Source organism: Coregonus lavaretus (genome assembly GCF_964263955.1).
Source record: "Coregonus lavaretus genome assembly, chromosome: 15".
Classification (NCBI taxonomy): domain Eukaryota; kingdom Metazoa; phylum Chordata; class Actinopteri; order Salmoniformes; family Salmonidae; genus Coregonus; species Coregonus lavaretus.
Window position 1 is genome coordinate 9,059,840 of NC_140002.1, and position 17,737 is coordinate 9,077,576.

Sequence of the window (17,737 nt, forward strand, 5' to 3'; positions counted from 1 at the left end):
TAGAGCACAACACAAACTCCTCTAACAACACTTTTAATTACATTTATAATGACCGAGAGGAGGCTAATTCAGAATCAAGCACGGACCGTGGGTTTTATAGATTTTCCAATTTCTCACTGGTATTATGATTATTCCTGTTTTGATTGCGGCCAAAATGAAAATAAGGATTCCTCCATAGGCCAACCGTGCAATATGCATTTACTTCAACCGGGACAAGACGAGGACCTTTAAGAGGACCTTCAATTTTTCTTCATTCTGATTTGAGTGACACACGACATGTGATGGTTCACCAGCTCCGCTGAGTTGACATGTCATGCCAGTGGGCTGGCCTGATGTGAGCACCTGAGCAAGACGCTAGCTAGCGCTAACATGGAGTGCAAGGTGAATGCTAATTGACTTGGAGAGGAGAAGGCGTGTGCATGAGAGGGAGCACCTCCGTGGCAAAGTCGACAGATATCTCACTGTAAGAAAGACAACAGAGACCCTATCTAGAGCCACTTGACTGCAGCTTCCACCGAGAGACAGACCGACAGAGAGGGACAGAAAGAATGAGGGAGAGAAGGGAATAGAGAGAAAGAGAGAGCGAAAGAAGAGAGAACAGAGAGAGGAGAAAGAAAGAAAGAAAGAAAGAAAGAAAGAAAGAAAGAAAGAAAGAAAGAAAGAAAGAAAGAAAGAAAGAAAGAAAGAAAGAAAGAAAGAAAGAAAGAAAGAAAGAAAGAAAGAAAAGCAGAGAGAGAGATGAGGCCAAAGCACAGCAAGATGTCACTCCCTAACCTCATCTCCACACTTGACAGATACTTTGCCTGCCCCTGGAGATGCAGTCTAAATATAACCAAGAATAGGGGACAGATATGTTTTTTAAAACACAGTTTGCATTCTAGTTGATAGATTACATGGAGGGGTTTATACACATGCATATAGGCTATGTCACAGGATAGGTCATCCTATGAGGTATGGTAATGTGTGAGCTGTGGGACTCCATTCCTAGAAGTGTGATATTTCATATGTGGATTATTTCGAATGGAAAGAGGGACGAAGAAAGAGAAAAATCAAGAACCATAAAAGGTCAACATCTAAGTGTTCTAAAAATAGAGTGTGAAACGGCAACAAGCCACTGGGCGAAAAGACAAATCTGAGGGGTGAACTGACTGGGGAGCAACACTGACTGCAAGGAGAAAGGAGACTCATTTTCTCCATCAGCTCTCTGACACATGAATGGTGCCACGGTTATTCACCATTCCAGTCAGTCATCTAAAAATGTTTCCCATTGGAAGCTTTCAGCTTGTTCCAAAAGGGAGGTCACAAGAGGATTCAATGTGAAATGCTTCTTACACTGTACTTCACTGTATGGGCTCCCAAATGGTGCAGCGGTCTAAGGCACTGCATCTCAGTGCTTGAGGCGTCACTACAGACCCCCTGGTTCGATTCCAGGCTGTATCACAACCGGCCGTGATTGGGAGTCCCATAGGGTGGCGCACAATTGGCCCAGCATCGTCTGGGTTTGGCCGGTGTAGGCTGTCATTGTAAATAAGAATTTGTTCTTAACTGACTTGCCTAGTTAAATAAAGGTAAAATAAAATAAATACATAAATTTCCCTGATCATTAGGGTTGGAGGCAATGTTCCTTCTCCCCGGGACTGCCTCCCAGAAGAAATATCAGCCAGAGCAGAGAAGCTTAGTTAACACTATCAATGTTTCCCTTTACTGTGAGAATTGTGATCGAACCAACGCAATATTAACCACTTCCAATGCAACATACTGAAACAAAACCAACTATCCAAGAGATTTTGTTGTAGGCAGAACGCATCGGAGAAGGATTCTATTGCATTGACACGAACCACTCAGCCAGTACTCTACACAGACCTACACAGACCGGTGTGGCATAACCAATCATAACTGCAGTAGGCCAAATATACCATTGCCATATATGGATCTGTGCCGTTCACTTTGAACTGGACTGTGTTTACAGCATGAGGGTCGTGAGTAGATGCGCTTGTTTTGAGATCGAAGCGAGAACTGCATGTAGCCACCTGTGCACATTTGTTCATATCCTTTGCTAGTTAGTGAGTTATTATCCCAGTTATAGATCATTTGTAGTCAGCAATGGGGGAGTGATTGCTTCCTAAAAGAGCACAAAACGTGCACATTTCTAGACATATTTGAAAAGCAAGTCGGGTAAAACGTTTTTTTTTTTTGTCTTAAAAGGGCAGTGTTGTATTTTAAGACAGGCTTAAATAAGCTAAGTAGCCAATAGGCAGAGGGTAGCATAATTTGTCTGATTCTCTGTAATAATGGTATGGGAACAATAATGCATTTTATTTTGTAAAGTGGTTTCTTGCATCATCAACAACACAACAATTTCAGTCACCTTGTCTGAAGGACAAGTGGATAAACAGGCTAATTTATTTATTTTTAATTCAAAAGTCTAATGGAATGTATGCCTACATTGAACACCACACATTGGCTGCTTCTGTAGACTGAATGATAGAACAGCTATTTCCATGTTAAAATGTTATGGGATGCCTTTTCTCCATTGTTTTTGATGGTAGGCCACTCTGGTAGGCCTACATTTTGATCAAATAACCACAGTAGCCTACTTGACCACTGTCTGAAACTGTAACTTAAAGCGGGTACAGCCTCAGTGTTCACAGTAAATGCGCTTGAAGTTGCACTGAATTTTCACAATGTTCAAGGAGAATAGAAATTTGCACCGTGGCCCAAAAAATGAGAGGGAACATTGGTTGGAGGATATTGGACTTAACGGATAATAATAACATTCAGCACTGTTTGGATATCTCCATCTCCTGAGGTGTGAGACTATGACCAGCCATAGAGTGAATTACGACAAGATCATTCATCATTCTATAATATCTAGGCTATCCTATCCACTGAAAGAGGTTGTTAGCTCATTCAGATGTACTGTATAGCTTAGTATAGCATAGGCTACTGTCAGGGCTTTATCAAAGGGAAAAGTTGAATTACTTGTTAAAAACTTACTTAAACTAACATACAGTTCTGTGACCATACTCATAAATGACAAGGTTGGATTAGCTGAACTTTCCCCATTTTTTTTTCTTCCCCTCACTGACTAGCCTACTTGTTTGGTTTGAAATGCTCCAAGGCAAACTGACTATATCATGAGGCAAAGCGTGTTGTTTCTGCCGCTTGGGCCGGGCTGCATGGCCTGTCTAACTCACTGCCAATAATGCAACTAATGAACGTTCAGTCTCATCACCCCATGGACAAACAGGCTAATTGTGGTGGCGTGCCCCGCTGTCGGTCTGTCCCACCAGTTCAGTGAGACTGGAACATCACCACACACATGTCTGAAGGCATGACCGACCTGATGATAAACACACCAACAACATAGTTCAGGAGACTAACATTATTTTCTTTCGTATTGCTGAATCCCATATGAATGTAAAACATTTCAGATGATATTGATAATGAAAAAAAAAATGCTTTCTAAGTCAATAAGTAGGCTATAGCCTAGGCCTAACTGTAGCCTACATTGACAATATTACAGTGCTTCTTGCAAGTTGCAGCTAAAACCTAAAACTGTAGTCAATAGGGTGTTCACCCATGAAATTATTTCATTCAATGTTTCTAAAAAATATAGTCATTCAATAGAGAATTGTTTAAAAAAACAATAGTCCAAACACTATGTCTCTACCATTTATTGTTCACAAGTTACAGACTATTTACTCAGAGAATTTAGCATGATTAGAGTAAATATAATGTCATTATGGCCATGGTAAGAAAGTGGTCGCTGCTCAACAGAACTCTGTCACTGCTCCGTGGGCAGAATGTCACTAACTTCGAATGTCAACTGACAAGCTAGCTAGTGGCTACAGGTTCCTGTGTGATAACATGGAGTTTTTATAAATGAAATCCACAGAGCACAAAATAAATAGGATCTATATATTTACAAAGCTAACAGACTGAATTTCAATATTTAATCTCCCCGAAGACAATCCGTTCCAGTTTTCATGGTATATTTTGTAATCTTTCCCTTTAAATCGCCATAGAAATGCCCCCACTTAACGTTGATTGACCGAGGCTAGAGGAATAGAAAGCCACAGATCTGGGCTGCAGTCCAAATGCAAAAAAGACAGCCCTCGGCTCTAAACCCTCAGCTCTTGAATGACGTTTTACATCGTCACATCCGAGTGTACCTTATATGTACCTTGCCCAAGCGAGGGAGAGTGATGATCGGAGGCAACGTCCTTGGTGGAAATCTTGAAGTTGAGCTTAAAAACAACCAACCTAAAGCTATTAATGTACCTAGCAAGATAATGTAGCTAGCTAGCACTCCTGTCAGCTAGCTAGCTACAGTTACCCATAGCTGGCTAGTTTTATAGTTTGGTCATTTATTCCAATACATTTCAGAATTCCCAAAAATATGTTTTATGACGCTAGCTACGTTTTATAGGCTCCTCACTACGAGACTAAGCCAATTTGAGTGTCATTCCCATTTGCCAACGCTAAAATCAAAGTCATCTATATATATTTTTTTGCAAGCTAGAGTTATAATTTTGCCTCAGATTCCGAAAATGCAGCCTTGTTGATTAAATTTGACACTTTGCAGCCACCAGAGTTTGACACGTGACTACATTTGCATTGAATTGTGGGTCATATCAACCCCACAAGTGATCAAAGTTCTTCACTTGCTCCCTCATGCTATATCGAGGGACGAGGGGGCAATATTTGTTGTACCTCCACTTAAGATGGCAGTCAAACTCCATCCGGTTTCGACAGGGATTTCCATGAGGGAAAGTGGCTAGCGCGAGGGCTGAGGGGGTAAAATTAACATGTTTGGACTGCAGCCCTGGTGATGAAAATGATGAGGGTATCAAGTTGATTTTGATTGGTCCAAATTGCGGAAACACCTCCAAATGTTACCAGCTCCCAACGGCAAAAAATTGAAGAGATACAACCAATAGCTGGGCAGTCACAACAAACTAACGTTCTTATTTAATCAACACTGTTAAGTACAAGTATATTGAGGTTAAAATATTGTAGAGAACAATCTAATCATAAGTTGAATGTGATTCATAATGACATTGGTTAAAGAAAACTAGGTTTACATTAATTTATACATTAATTTAGCAGCACCCTCTTGAATTTACCCGTATTTCACTACATTCTAGCTCAGTCTACACACAAGGAGTGCCCAGGGAAGCTGATGCAATGTTGCAGGCTTGTAATTTTCTGTAAAAATCTGTTATCACAAAAATCCATGCATTTTTTGGGGCGCAAACTTCTCACATGCCATAACTGATTAAATGAGGCTACAATGAGGACAACACACTGGGCACAAACTGGTTGAATCAACGTTGTTTCAGCATTATTTGTCAATGTATTATGATGCGTATTATGAATCTACGTGGAAACTACATCGTTGTTTTGATGGTTACATTTCAACCAGGATTATGTCATCATTGTAACCAATTTTCAGCATAGACAAACCTTGTATAGAATTTGTTGAATTTGTACCCCAGATCTTCAAAATTATATCCACCAACAATAGGCTGGGCAGCACCTCCTACTGGAGAGTTGATCTACAGCTATTCATTTGGTCTCCCATCCAGGGTTTTAAACAAGCCCATCCCTACTTAGCTTTGATATTTGTCACTGACTACTACTAATGTACTATCGTGAGAATGATTATTGAGAGACCTCTTAATAACTAAATACACTGAGTGTACAAAACATTAGGAACACCTTCCTTATATTGAGTTGCACCCCCTTTTGCCCTCAGGACAGCCTCAGTTCATCGGGGCATGGACTCTACATGTTGTCGAAAGCGTTACACAGGGATGCTGGGCTATGTTGACTCCAATGCTTCCCACAGTCCTGTCAAGTTGGCTGGATGTCCTTTGGGTGGTGGGCAGTTCTTGATACACTCAAACCAGTGTGCCTGGCACCCACTACCCTGTTCAAAGGCACTTAAATATTTTGTCTTGCCCATTCACCCTCTCAATGGCACACATACACAATCCATGTCTCAATTGTCTCAAGGCTTAAAAATCCTTCTTTAACCTGTCTCCTCACCTTCATTCACACTGATTGAAGTGGATTTAACAAGTGACATCAATAAGGGATCATAGCTTTCAACTGGATTCACCTGGTCAGTCTATAGTATGTCATGGAAAGAGCAGGTGTTTCTAATGTTTTGTACAGTCAGTGTATATTCACTGCTGCTATCAACGTTATTCCAAAGGGTAGGTTTAAGAGAGCAAATTAAATGTAACCGTACTTTATAAGTCATATATCATCAATGATACAATTTAGGCCTATATAGCATTTTGCAAAGTCATCAACAGCTATTGTTTCAATTCAACCCAGGTTTCAACGAAAAATAGACAATACATATAGGCCTACGGCTTTATTTAAAGTTTGATTAGATTTAGTCCTATTCTTTAACTTTGGTTGAGATGGAGACGTGACTCCAACATATCAATTATTAATTTGTAGACAAACTGGAATTTGTTGACAAATTGTATTTTCAATTGTGTTTGGTTGTCAATGCAATCAAATATCAACATTTGAAGGAGATGTATCTTCTGCTTGGATAACTCAATCTGTGCCACTGACTTAGTCTGGCTTTAATTCTAGTTTGAATAGGACTAAATGAAATAAAAATTTTAATGCACTTTAAATCAAGTTTAATTTGATTTTGTCCTATTCTTTAACTTTGATTCTTGGTTGAGATGGAGACGTGAATCCAACATACAGTATAAATTATTAATTTGTAGACAAACTGGAATTTGTTGACAACACAATTCAATATCACTCAGTAAATCGCATATTAACTTGTCTACAAGTTAACAAATGATATGTTGGATTCATGTCTCCAACTAAACCAAAAATAAAAGTTAAATAATATGATTAAGCCAGTGGCTCAGATGAAACTATCCAAGCATTAGACATTCTTTAAATGTTGATATTTGGTTGCTTTGTCAACCATAAACAATTCAATAATCATTTTGTAATACAGTAAATAGCCTAAAGTTAAGGCTATCTTACAAAGTAATGTAACAGTATTTATTCAACCTCAAAATGAACAACACATCCATGGCCACATTGAGGTTAGCCTACTGTAACGCCCTTCAGAAAGTATTCATACCCCTTGACTTATTCCACATTTTGTTGTGTTACAGCCTGAATTCAAAATGGACTAAATACATTGATTTTTTTCTCATAATGACAAAATGAAAACATGTTTTTAGAAATTTTTGCAAATGTATTGAAAATGAAATGCATAAATATCTCATTTGAATAAGTATTCACACTCCAAATTGCTATGACACTCCAAATTGAGCTCAGGTGCATCCACACTGGGCAAAAAGGGTCCATATCAAGGGATATCTTTATATGACACGTTTTTGATATTCTAGAGAATACAGACCATTTCCAATGCATATTTTGAGTTTTGTGGATATGCACCATATCCTGACAAATTCTGAATCCAGATGTGTCTTTTAGACATACAGTATATGACATTGGGATTACTCCGAATATCACACATAGACATTTCCTATGGCCGGATATGGACTCACTCAATATCCTGAGATATGTGACATCCTATTTGCTCTCTTCATGTTGACAAATACTGGCTGTATTCATCACATACAGTCAGTGATGTAAAGTACTTAAGTAAAAATACTTTAAAGTACTACTTAAGTAGTTTTTTGGGGTATCTGTACTGTACTTTACTTTACTATTTATATTTTGGACAACTTTTACTTCACTACATTCCTAAAGAAAATTATGTACTTTTTACTCCATACATTTGACCTGACACCCAAAAGTACTTGTTACATTTTGAATGCTTAGCAGGACAGGAAAATGGTCCAATTCACGCACTTATCAAGACAACACATGGTCATCCCTTCTGCCTATGGTCTGGCAGACTCATTAAACACAAATGCATCTTTTGTAAATTATGTGTGAGTGTTGGAGTGTACCCCTGGCTATCCATACATTTTAAAAACAAGAAAATGGTGCCGCATGCTTTGCTTAGTAGAAGGAGTTTGAAATGATTTATACTTTTACTTTTACTTTTGATACTTAAGTATATTTAGAACCAAATACTTTTAGACTTTTACTCAAGTAGTATTTTACTGGGTGACTTTTACTTTTACTTGAGTAACTTTCTAAAAAGGTATCTATACTTTTACCCAAGTATGACAATTGGGTATTTTCCACCACTGCATACAGTGCATTCGAAAAGTATTCAGACCCCTTTACTTTTTCCACATTTTGTTACGTTACAGCCTTCTTCTAAAATTGATTAAATAGTTTTTTCACCTCATCAATCTACACACAATACCCCATAATGACAAAGCAAAAACACGTTTTCAGAAAATTTCGCAAATGTATAACAAAAAAACGGAAATATCACATTTACATAAGTATTCAGACCCTTTACTCAGTACTTTGTTGAAGCGCCTTTGGCAGCGATTACAGCCTTGAGTCTTCTTTGGTATGACGCTAGAAGCTTGGCACACCTGTATTTGGGGAGTTTCTCCCATTCTTCTCTGCAGATCCTCACAAGCTCTGTCAGGTTGGATGGGGAGTGTCGCTGCACAGCTATTTTCAGGTCTCTCCAGAAGTCTGGGCTCTGGCTGGGCCAATCAAGGACTTTTAGAGACTTGTCCTGAAGTCACTCCTGCGTTGTCTTGGCTGTGTGCTTAGGGTGGTTGTCCTGTTGGAAGGTCAACCATCGCCCTGTTCTGAGGTCCTGAGCGCTCTGGAGCAGTTTTTCATCAAGGATCTCTCTGTACTTTGCTCCGTTCATCTTTCCCTCGATCCTGACTAGTCTCCCAGTCCCTGCCGTTGAAAAACATCCCCACAGCATGATGCTGCCACCACCATGATTCCCTGTAGGGATGGTTCCAGGTTTCCTCCAGACGTGACATTTAGCCCAAAGAGTTCAATCATGGTCTGAAAGTCCTTTAGGTGCCTTTTGGCAAATTCCAAGCGGGCTGTCATGTGCCTTTTACTGAGGAGTGGCTTCCGTCTGGCCATTCTACCAGAAAGGCCTGATTGATGGAGTGCTGCAGAGATGGTCGTCCTTCTGGAAGTCTCTCCCATCTCCACATAGGAACTCTGGAGCTCTGTCAGAGTGACCATCGGGTTCTTGGTCACCTCCCTGACAATGGCCCTTCTCCCCTTATTTCTCAGTTTGGCCAGGCGGCCAGCTCTAGGAAGAGTCTTGGTGGTTCCAAACTTGTTCCATTTAAGAATGATGGAGGCCACTGTTCTTGGGGACCTTCAATGCTGCAGACATTTTTTGGTACCCTTCCCCAGATCTGTGTCTCGATACGATCTTGTCTCGGAGCTCTACGGACAATCCCTTCGACCTCATGGCTTGGTTTTTGCTCTGACATGCAATGTCAACTGTGGGACCTTATATAGACAGGTGTGTGCTTTTCCAAATAATGTCCAATCAATTGAATTTACTACAGGTGGACTCCAATTAAGTTGTAGAAACAGCTCAAGGATGATCAATGGAAACAGGATGCACCTGAGCTCAATTTCGAGTCTCATAGCAAAAGCTCTGAAAACATATGTGAATAAGGTATTTCTGTTGTTCTATTTTTAGTACATTTCTAAAAATCTGTTTTCACTTTGTCATTATGGGGTACTGTGTGTAGATTGATGAGGACAGAGGACATTTTTTTCTTTAATACATTTTAGTATAAGGCTGTAACGTAACAAAATGTGGAAAAAGGGAAAAGGTCTGAATACTTTCCGAATGCACTGTATGTGTTTTCTCTGCACATTCAATACATTAAGCTATATATTGATTCCAGATATGCTTGTCTTGGCTGAGGTCCATATCAGGATCTTGATATGCTTTTTGATATGCTAAATAAGGACAATTTCTGATGCTTTTTTTGAGTTGAGGACATACTCAATCATTTGATTATATTACATCCATATCATTCTGTCAGACACTAGCTATAATTTTTGTATTCCCTCTGCATAAAGGCGCTCGCAAACCGCAACCTAAAAGCACTGTAACTGGTAGCCTAGCAACAAGAATCACATATTTTCTGCTGTGGAGTTCCAACTGTCATTTTTGAATTTGGCGCCACAAATGACTGTGTAAAGGGTGTGTGGTCGAACTGACAACTGGAGAAACAAAGAAGTTAGAAGCTGTTCAGAAAATACCTCAAAAGAAGTTAACACTAAAGTGACTAGCTAATTTGAGATGTTTTATTTATCTTAGTAACTAGAATCAAGAACGTTAGGTAATTTGGCCAGCATTCAGTAGTATGCTGGACACATGACATTTTTAACAACGTTTTTTCGGATAAAAACTAGTTCATTGCATCCACTGTGGAGCCCAGTTTCATAATATTACCATATGTCCCAGCTACTTGCCATAGTTTTGAAGTAATCACGAAAAAACAGGCCTTATTTTAGAGCATTTTTCATTCTGCCAGCTCCTATTAGTTCTATTGAGCACCGTGGCACCAACTCACCTTCTAAATGTTTTACACCCAGCCCATTGTTCTACGTCACAATGCCTGCTTCGCTATTGTTGGAAATGAGACCTGCCCAGGTTAAACCAATTGCTGGTAGTTAAAATGTCAACAACAACAAAAAATTACTCATGGAACTCTGAGGTCGTCCCATTGTTTCCTATAGGGGAAATATAGGTATGTCTGTCTATTTCGCCAAATATCTCGCAATGTGTATATTTTGATTTTTCAAGTCGAGCACCATTTTAATCATGAGAATCTCCTCTTTCTAATTAAGTAAAGCTGGGCAGCATACTCCGTTGTCATCAAACGCTAGCCCCAAAATAATTGTTGCCCTTGGAACGCTGAGCTCCCCCCATTGTTTTCCTATGGAGAGGCATGCTGGTATAATTCGCCAAATATCTCGCAATATGTATATTTCTATTTTTTTCAAGTAGAACATCATTTTAATCACGACAAGCTCCTCTTTCTAATTATGTAAGTCTGGGCAGCGTACTCCGTTGTCATCGATCGCTAGACTAGAAATAGTCAGAAGTTGCCATTTTATTCCTACTTCTTTGTTATGCAGACACAATTGACACCATCGAGGTGTGGATGTTTACTTTCTACACGAGTTGTTGTTTTTCAGTTTTGTCTTAAGAACAGATTGTAGTGGTAAAATGAAAAGGTATACATTTTTTTGGTGCCATTTAGGCTAAATGGATTTCTAAGCATAATTCCAGTCAAAATAGGCTCTGCGAACGTTCGATTCAATTCATTTGCTATGGGCTCGCGCTAGTGTTCCACCTTAGCCAATGTTCTATTGCCGTTTTTCAACCTTGGGTGAATTTTGACTCGTTCTATTGTCCAGCCTATCAGTAGGGCTAGCTAGCTAGGCTTGATAGGAGGGTAAAAGCTAACTGGTAGCATAGCAAGCTAACAAATAACGAGATTTCCTTTAGCAATTTTTTTTCTACCCCTTATCAAGCCTCAAGGTGACAGCTAACGTTTTTACAAATGTAGGCGTATTTTGTATTACTGGTTAATATAAGCTATCTAGCTAGCTAGCTAGATAACTAGAAACTTGGCTAGCTAGCTATTTTTTTCCAGTTAGTTTTCTCATCATGAATGAAGCAGGTAGAGTAGCTAACTTGAGGTATGGTTATGTGAAATGACAATATTTTCTTGCAATATCGACACAATTTTGATTGATGATTTATGCATTGACAGATTGGAGTGGATCACCGACCATCACTACCACCACGTTGGGTCTGGACTGCGAGGGACCGCCGTCAACATCGCTGATGACTCAATCTGCATCCATCGTCCATAACAAACAGGGCAGGCAGGGGTATTGAGGGTGTGCAACTTTTATTTTCTGTTAAATAAATAAAATACATTTTTAGATTGGCCAACGTTTGCATCTTTACAGAAAACGTGTTGTGGAGCTCCGGATATGCCGAATTTGCTATGCCACATTTTTTAAACAGACATAGCAGAGACATAGTATGCTTTGGAAATAGCAACTTGGATTAACTATGACAATGTTTGCCTTTCCGTGCCTTGTAGCCTACTACTGAATATGGTGCAAATGTATGCTCAGATATGTCACCTTCATGTGAAGAAGCCCGTTGATTGTCGGTGCCTGAACAGGTAAAATAATTTGGTCGCTGGACATTGATCATGAGTCAGATTTAGATCATTTTCAATCAGACATACGAGGATGAATATTACATATCAAGTAAGGATATCTATTGAAATAAGGCATTTGTTGAGAAATGGCGGTTTTGGAGCAGTGGCTTCTTCCTTGCTGAGCGGCCTTTCAGGTTATGTCGATATAGGACTTGTTGTACTGTGGATATAGATACTTTTGTACCTGTTTCCGCCAGCATCTTCACAAGGTCCTTTGCTGTTGTTCTGGGATTGATTTGCACTTTTCGCACCAAAGTACGTTAATCTCTAGGAGACAGAACGCGTCTCCTTCCTAAGCGGTATGATGGCTGCGTGGTCCCATGGTGTTTATACTTGCGTACTATTGTTTGTACAGATGAATGTGGTACCGTCAGGCGTTTGGAAATTGCTCCCAAGGATGAACCAGACTTGTGGAGGTCTACACATTTTTTTCTGAGGTCTTGGCTGATTTCATTTGATTTTCCCATGATGTCAAGCAAAGAGGCACTGAGTTTGAAGGTAGGCCTTGAAATACATCCACAGGTATACCTCCAATTGACTCAAATTATGTCAATTAGCCTATCAGAAGCTTCTAAAGCCATGACATAATTTTCTGGAATTTTCCAAGCTGTTTAAAGGCACAGTCAACTTAGTGTATGTAAACTTCTGACCCACTGGAATTGTGATACAGTGAATTATAAGTGAAATAATATGTCTGTAAACAATTGTTGGAAAAATTACTTGTGTCACACACAAAGTAGATGTCCTAACCAACTTGCCAAAACTATAGTTTGTTAACAAGAAATGTGTGGAGTGGTTGAAAAACGACTTTTAATGACTCCAACCTAAGTGTATGTAAACTTCCGACTTCAACTGTAGATAAATATATCCCCTGATATTGACCCTTTTCTCCCAGAGCCAATTTCCTTTGATCATCCTTGAGATGTCACTACAACTTGATTGGAGTCCACCTGTAGCCAATTCAAATTGTTTGGACATGATTTAGAAAGAAACACACCTGTCTATAACGTCCCACAGTTGACAGTGCATCTCAGAGCAGAAACTAGACCATGAAGTTCAAGGAACTGCCCATAGATCTCCGAGATAGAATTGTGATGAGGCATATATCTGGGGAAGGGTATAAAACAATTGCTAGTGTGTTGAAAGTTTCCAAGAGCACAGTGGTCTCCATCAATGGGAAATTGCAAAAATATGGAACTACCCAGACTGCCTAGAACTGTCCGTCAAACCAAACTGAGCAACCGGCAAGAAGGACCTTGGTCAGGGAGGTGACCAAGAACCCAATGACCACTCTGATAGAACGACAGAGTTCCTTGGCTGAGATGGGAGAACTTGCCAGAAGGACAACAGTCTGTAAAGCACTTCACCAATCTGGGCTTTATGGGAGAGTGGCCAGATGAAAGCCACTCCTGAGAAAAAGGCACATGACAGCATGCCTGGAGTTTGCAAAAAGGCACATGAACGACTCAGAGAGCATAAGGCAAAATATTATGTGGTCTGATGAGACAAAAATTGAACTCTTTGGCCTGAATGCAAAGCGCTATGTCTGGCGAAAACCAGCACAGCTCATCACCCGTCGAACACCATTCCTACCGTGGTGGCAGCATCATGCTATGGGGATGCTTTTCAGCGGCAGGGACTGGGAGACTGGTAAGGATTGCAGGAACAATGAATGGAGCCAAATACAGGCAAATCCTTAATGATAACTTTCTTCAGAGTGCAAATGACTTCAGACTGGGGTGAAGATTTATGTTCCAAAGGGACAATGACATTTTTTTACATTTTAGTCATTTAGCAGACGCTCTTATCCAGAGCGACTTACAGTTAGTGAGTGCATACATTTTCATACTGGTCCCCAGTGGGAATCAAACCCACAACCCTGGCGTTGCAAGCGCCACGCTCTACCAACTGAGCTACACGGGACTGTGCATACAACCAAAGCAATGCTGGAATGGCTTCAGAACAAGAATATGAAAGTCCTTGAGTTGCCCAGCCAAAGCCCAGACTTGAATCCTATTGAAAATCAGTGGAAAGACTTGAAGATTGCCGTTTACCGCCACTCCCCATCTAACTTAACAGAGCTTGATCAAATCTGCAAGGAAGAATGGGAGAAAATCCTCAAATCCAGATGTGCAAAACTGATACATACATACCCAAGACGACTAAAAGCTGTAATCGCCGCCAAAGGTGCTTCAACAAAGTATTGACTCGAATGTGTGAATGCTTATGTAAATTAGATGTTTCTGTATTTAATTTCCAATACATTTGCAAAAAATGTTGTGTGGATGGGTGAGAGATAAAATCAATTTAATCAATTTTGAATTCATGGTGTAACACAACAAAATTTGGAATAAGTCAAGGGGTATGACTAGTTTCTGATGTCTTCTTATGTAATCATAGAAAGCTTGCATGTTCAAGATAGCATGCAAAGGTTGCAGGTCTGTGAGATCTTCACAATTGCTGTAATAATCTGCGCAGAATCTAAAACAGCATTGGTCACTTGCATGTACTTTTAATGTAATCTCAACTGCAATCCAGGTCATTTGGTTGTGCTATTAGGTGTAGCACAGTGATAACACAGTTGTTTTATAAATACAACATATCTGACATATTTCAATTTGAACTCTGGTGCGCTTTTAAATGGTTGGTAGTGATAACATTTACATTTTAGTCATTTAGCAGACGCTCTTATCCAGAGCGACTTACAGTTAGTGAATACATATTTTTTTATACTGGCCCCCCGTGGGAATCGAACCCACAACCCTGGCATTGCAAACGCTATGCTCTATCAACTGAGCTACATCCCTGCCGGCCATTCCCTCCCCTACACTGGACGACGCTGGGCCAATTGTGCACCGCCCATGTGTCTCCCGGTCGCGGCCGGCTGCGACAGAGCCTGGATTCGAACCAGGATCTAGTGGCACAGTTAGCACTGCGATGCAGTGCCTTAGACCACTGCGCCACTCAGGAGTAATATAACACACTTTGATGACAACGAAACCAAAAAATCTGACATTGTTTTCCATTGGAATTTGGTTCTGCTTTTAGATGGTTGAAAGCATAGTGATAACACATTGGGAAAGGTTGAAATCTCATTGATCAACATCTCAACCAAATATTAGCCACATTTCCAATTTGGAATTATGTGGTGTGCCCAGTGGGAAGTCATTAAAATAGTCCAAGCCAATACTTTGATAGGCCTATAAATTGACCAAAGAACAAACTCAAAAGCACAATTATACAAACAAAATGGTCATGTTGTCAACAATTTAATAATCGACATCTACAATATTGGCTGGCACAGCCATTATTTCCCCATGTGACACACAGGCTTCCTGACACCCACTCATCAACTGAAACAATGAATATAGAAGTTATAGTGCCTATAATAAACAATAGGCTATCAAATGAGGAAGTATAAGACCTAATATGTTTATGTATCCTAATACCTGCAATGTAATTACCTATAGGCTAGGCTATTTGATCCCCAATAGACTGCCTAATGGTAATAGGTTGTGATATCTTTCCGAAGTTGTTTCATCATCACCTTGTATAGGCAACAGAAGCTTTGAAAAAGCCTAAAAACACAATAGGCCTAGCTATATACATTTTAAGGTGTGTTCAAAATACCTGTTGGACGCTCAAATCAATCAACCTTAGGACAATTTGAACATGCATGAACTCATGAATACGCAAATGTAAATCGACTTCGTAGTGATTGGCTAGGCTACATTATTTATCATTCATTTGAATGAGCTTCAGAAAAAAACAATAGTTACGATTTCAGATATGCTTGGAGTGGATGGCAAGGTTCTTGCAATGGGGAGATCTTGAACACATCTTTAAACTGCGACGGCATTGTGAAATATTATTTTGATTACAATACCTATCATCTAAATTGTTATAAAGCCCAGAATAAAGCATAGGCTACTATGCTAGTTCACGTGTAACATGGATTGCGCTACACTTCAGCACATTCTTATTTAATTAATATAACGGCGCGTGGCTCATGCACTGAACTTACCCAGGAACAATGTGTGAAATGAGCCAGACATCACGACTCTCAGCTGGAGCGAAAATTCCACACAAACGAGCAGAACAGGATGTCTTCTATCTTCACTAAAATGAGTTTAAGTCATATACCTGTGCCCTCAAATCTGAATGAAATTGGAATAGTGCGAATGATGTTGGTCTATAGGTAGGCTACACCGCATATCACACATATCCTTGTGCTCATTCAGAAATAGAGCGGCACCTTTTCATTGTTTCTCACAGAACACCCGGTACCTTAGAGTTCTTCCCCTGCGCTACACTTCACTGAGGATACATGTCTGCGTTCTTGCAGGATCCGTAAGTATGCCCCCTCACTCTCTCCTCTTTACACAGGATAAAAAGCGGGTACAATAGGTGTGCGCGCAGCCCGCTGAAAAGGGAGACCTCTACAGTTGCGAGCGTACACGGCACACATGCCCTTCCGGTGCCAGTGCGAGCTGTTTCACACCAACACATTTCCTACGGACAAGCAGCACAAAGATGATTGGCCACTCATCACATTTGCAAGGTACAGTACTACAGCAGCATCACTGTGAACAAAGAGCACTGGAGTTGGAGTGACTGCAGTGGAGAGATCTCAAACGAAGCCCTCACAAAAATAGAGATTTGCACAGCATATTATAACATTATGAAAGGGACAAATACCAGGCTATATCCACATGCATGTTCAGGTTCACTTTAAAAAGAGATGCCAATATGACTTCCCTGGTTAAATAAAGCATACAAATAGAAATATGTATTTGTTTATTTTGATGATATTTTAATCACCAAACACTGTAGAATCATATGCATAAATTGATGATGATGATTCAATTTTCAGATGCCCAATTATGGTAAAGATAATATTCAATCTACTGTATTTATAAATGAGGGAATGACAACCCTGATCTATGAGTATTTTTATTTTAAGGGTCACCAATTGAACATTTCAGTACCTGATCTGCTTGTGTTTGGGCATGTCACTCCCCCTCTCTGTTGGAGTTGAATGGGCATTGGAAGGGTAAGTAGGGGTGCTGCTGGTGAATCCCATAATGGAGATTACATTTACATTTAAATTTTAGTCATTTAGCAGACGCTCTTATCCAGAGCGACTTACAGTTAGTGCATACATTATTATTTTTTATTTTTTTATTTTTTCATACTGGCCCCCCATGGGAATCGAACCCACAACCCTGGCGTTGCAAACGCCATGCTCTACCAACTGAGCTACATCCCTGCCGGCCATTCCCTCCCCTACCCTGGACGACGCTGAGCCAATTGTGCGCCGCCCCATGGGTCTCCTGGTCGTGGCCGGCTACGACAGAGCCTGGATCACAGTGGCATTCATAGTACTTCACTACAGGGGCTGACTGGGACCAGAAATCAGCCCGGCATTGCTAATTATTAGCCAAATAATTATAATTCTGTGCAAAACCCCTAATTTAGACAGGCCTACTGGGCTAAAATGGACCAGCCCATCTGGCCTTTGCCAGAACTGCCCTATGGCCAGTCTGTCTCTGCTTCACTATCTATCAGTC

The 17,737-nt window shown here is 40.2% G+C and overlaps 1 protein-coding gene across 1 annotated transcript in view; it reads right to left on the reverse strand.

Moving 5' to 3' along the window:
• Positions 1 to 16,222, reverse strand: part of clmpa (CXADR like membrane protein a) — a gene marked incomplete at both ends in the record, with an annotated part of 132,235 nt that extends 116,013 nt beyond the window's left edge. Inside the window, one exon of the mRNA XM_084177902.1 lies at positions 16,192 to 16,222. Within this exon, the coding sequence (XP_084034028.1) occupies positions 16,192 to 16,222 (31 nt within the window). The remainder of the gene's footprint in view (positions 1 to 16,191) is intronic.
• Between the last annotated feature and the right edge of the window lie 1,515 nt (positions 16,223 to 17,737).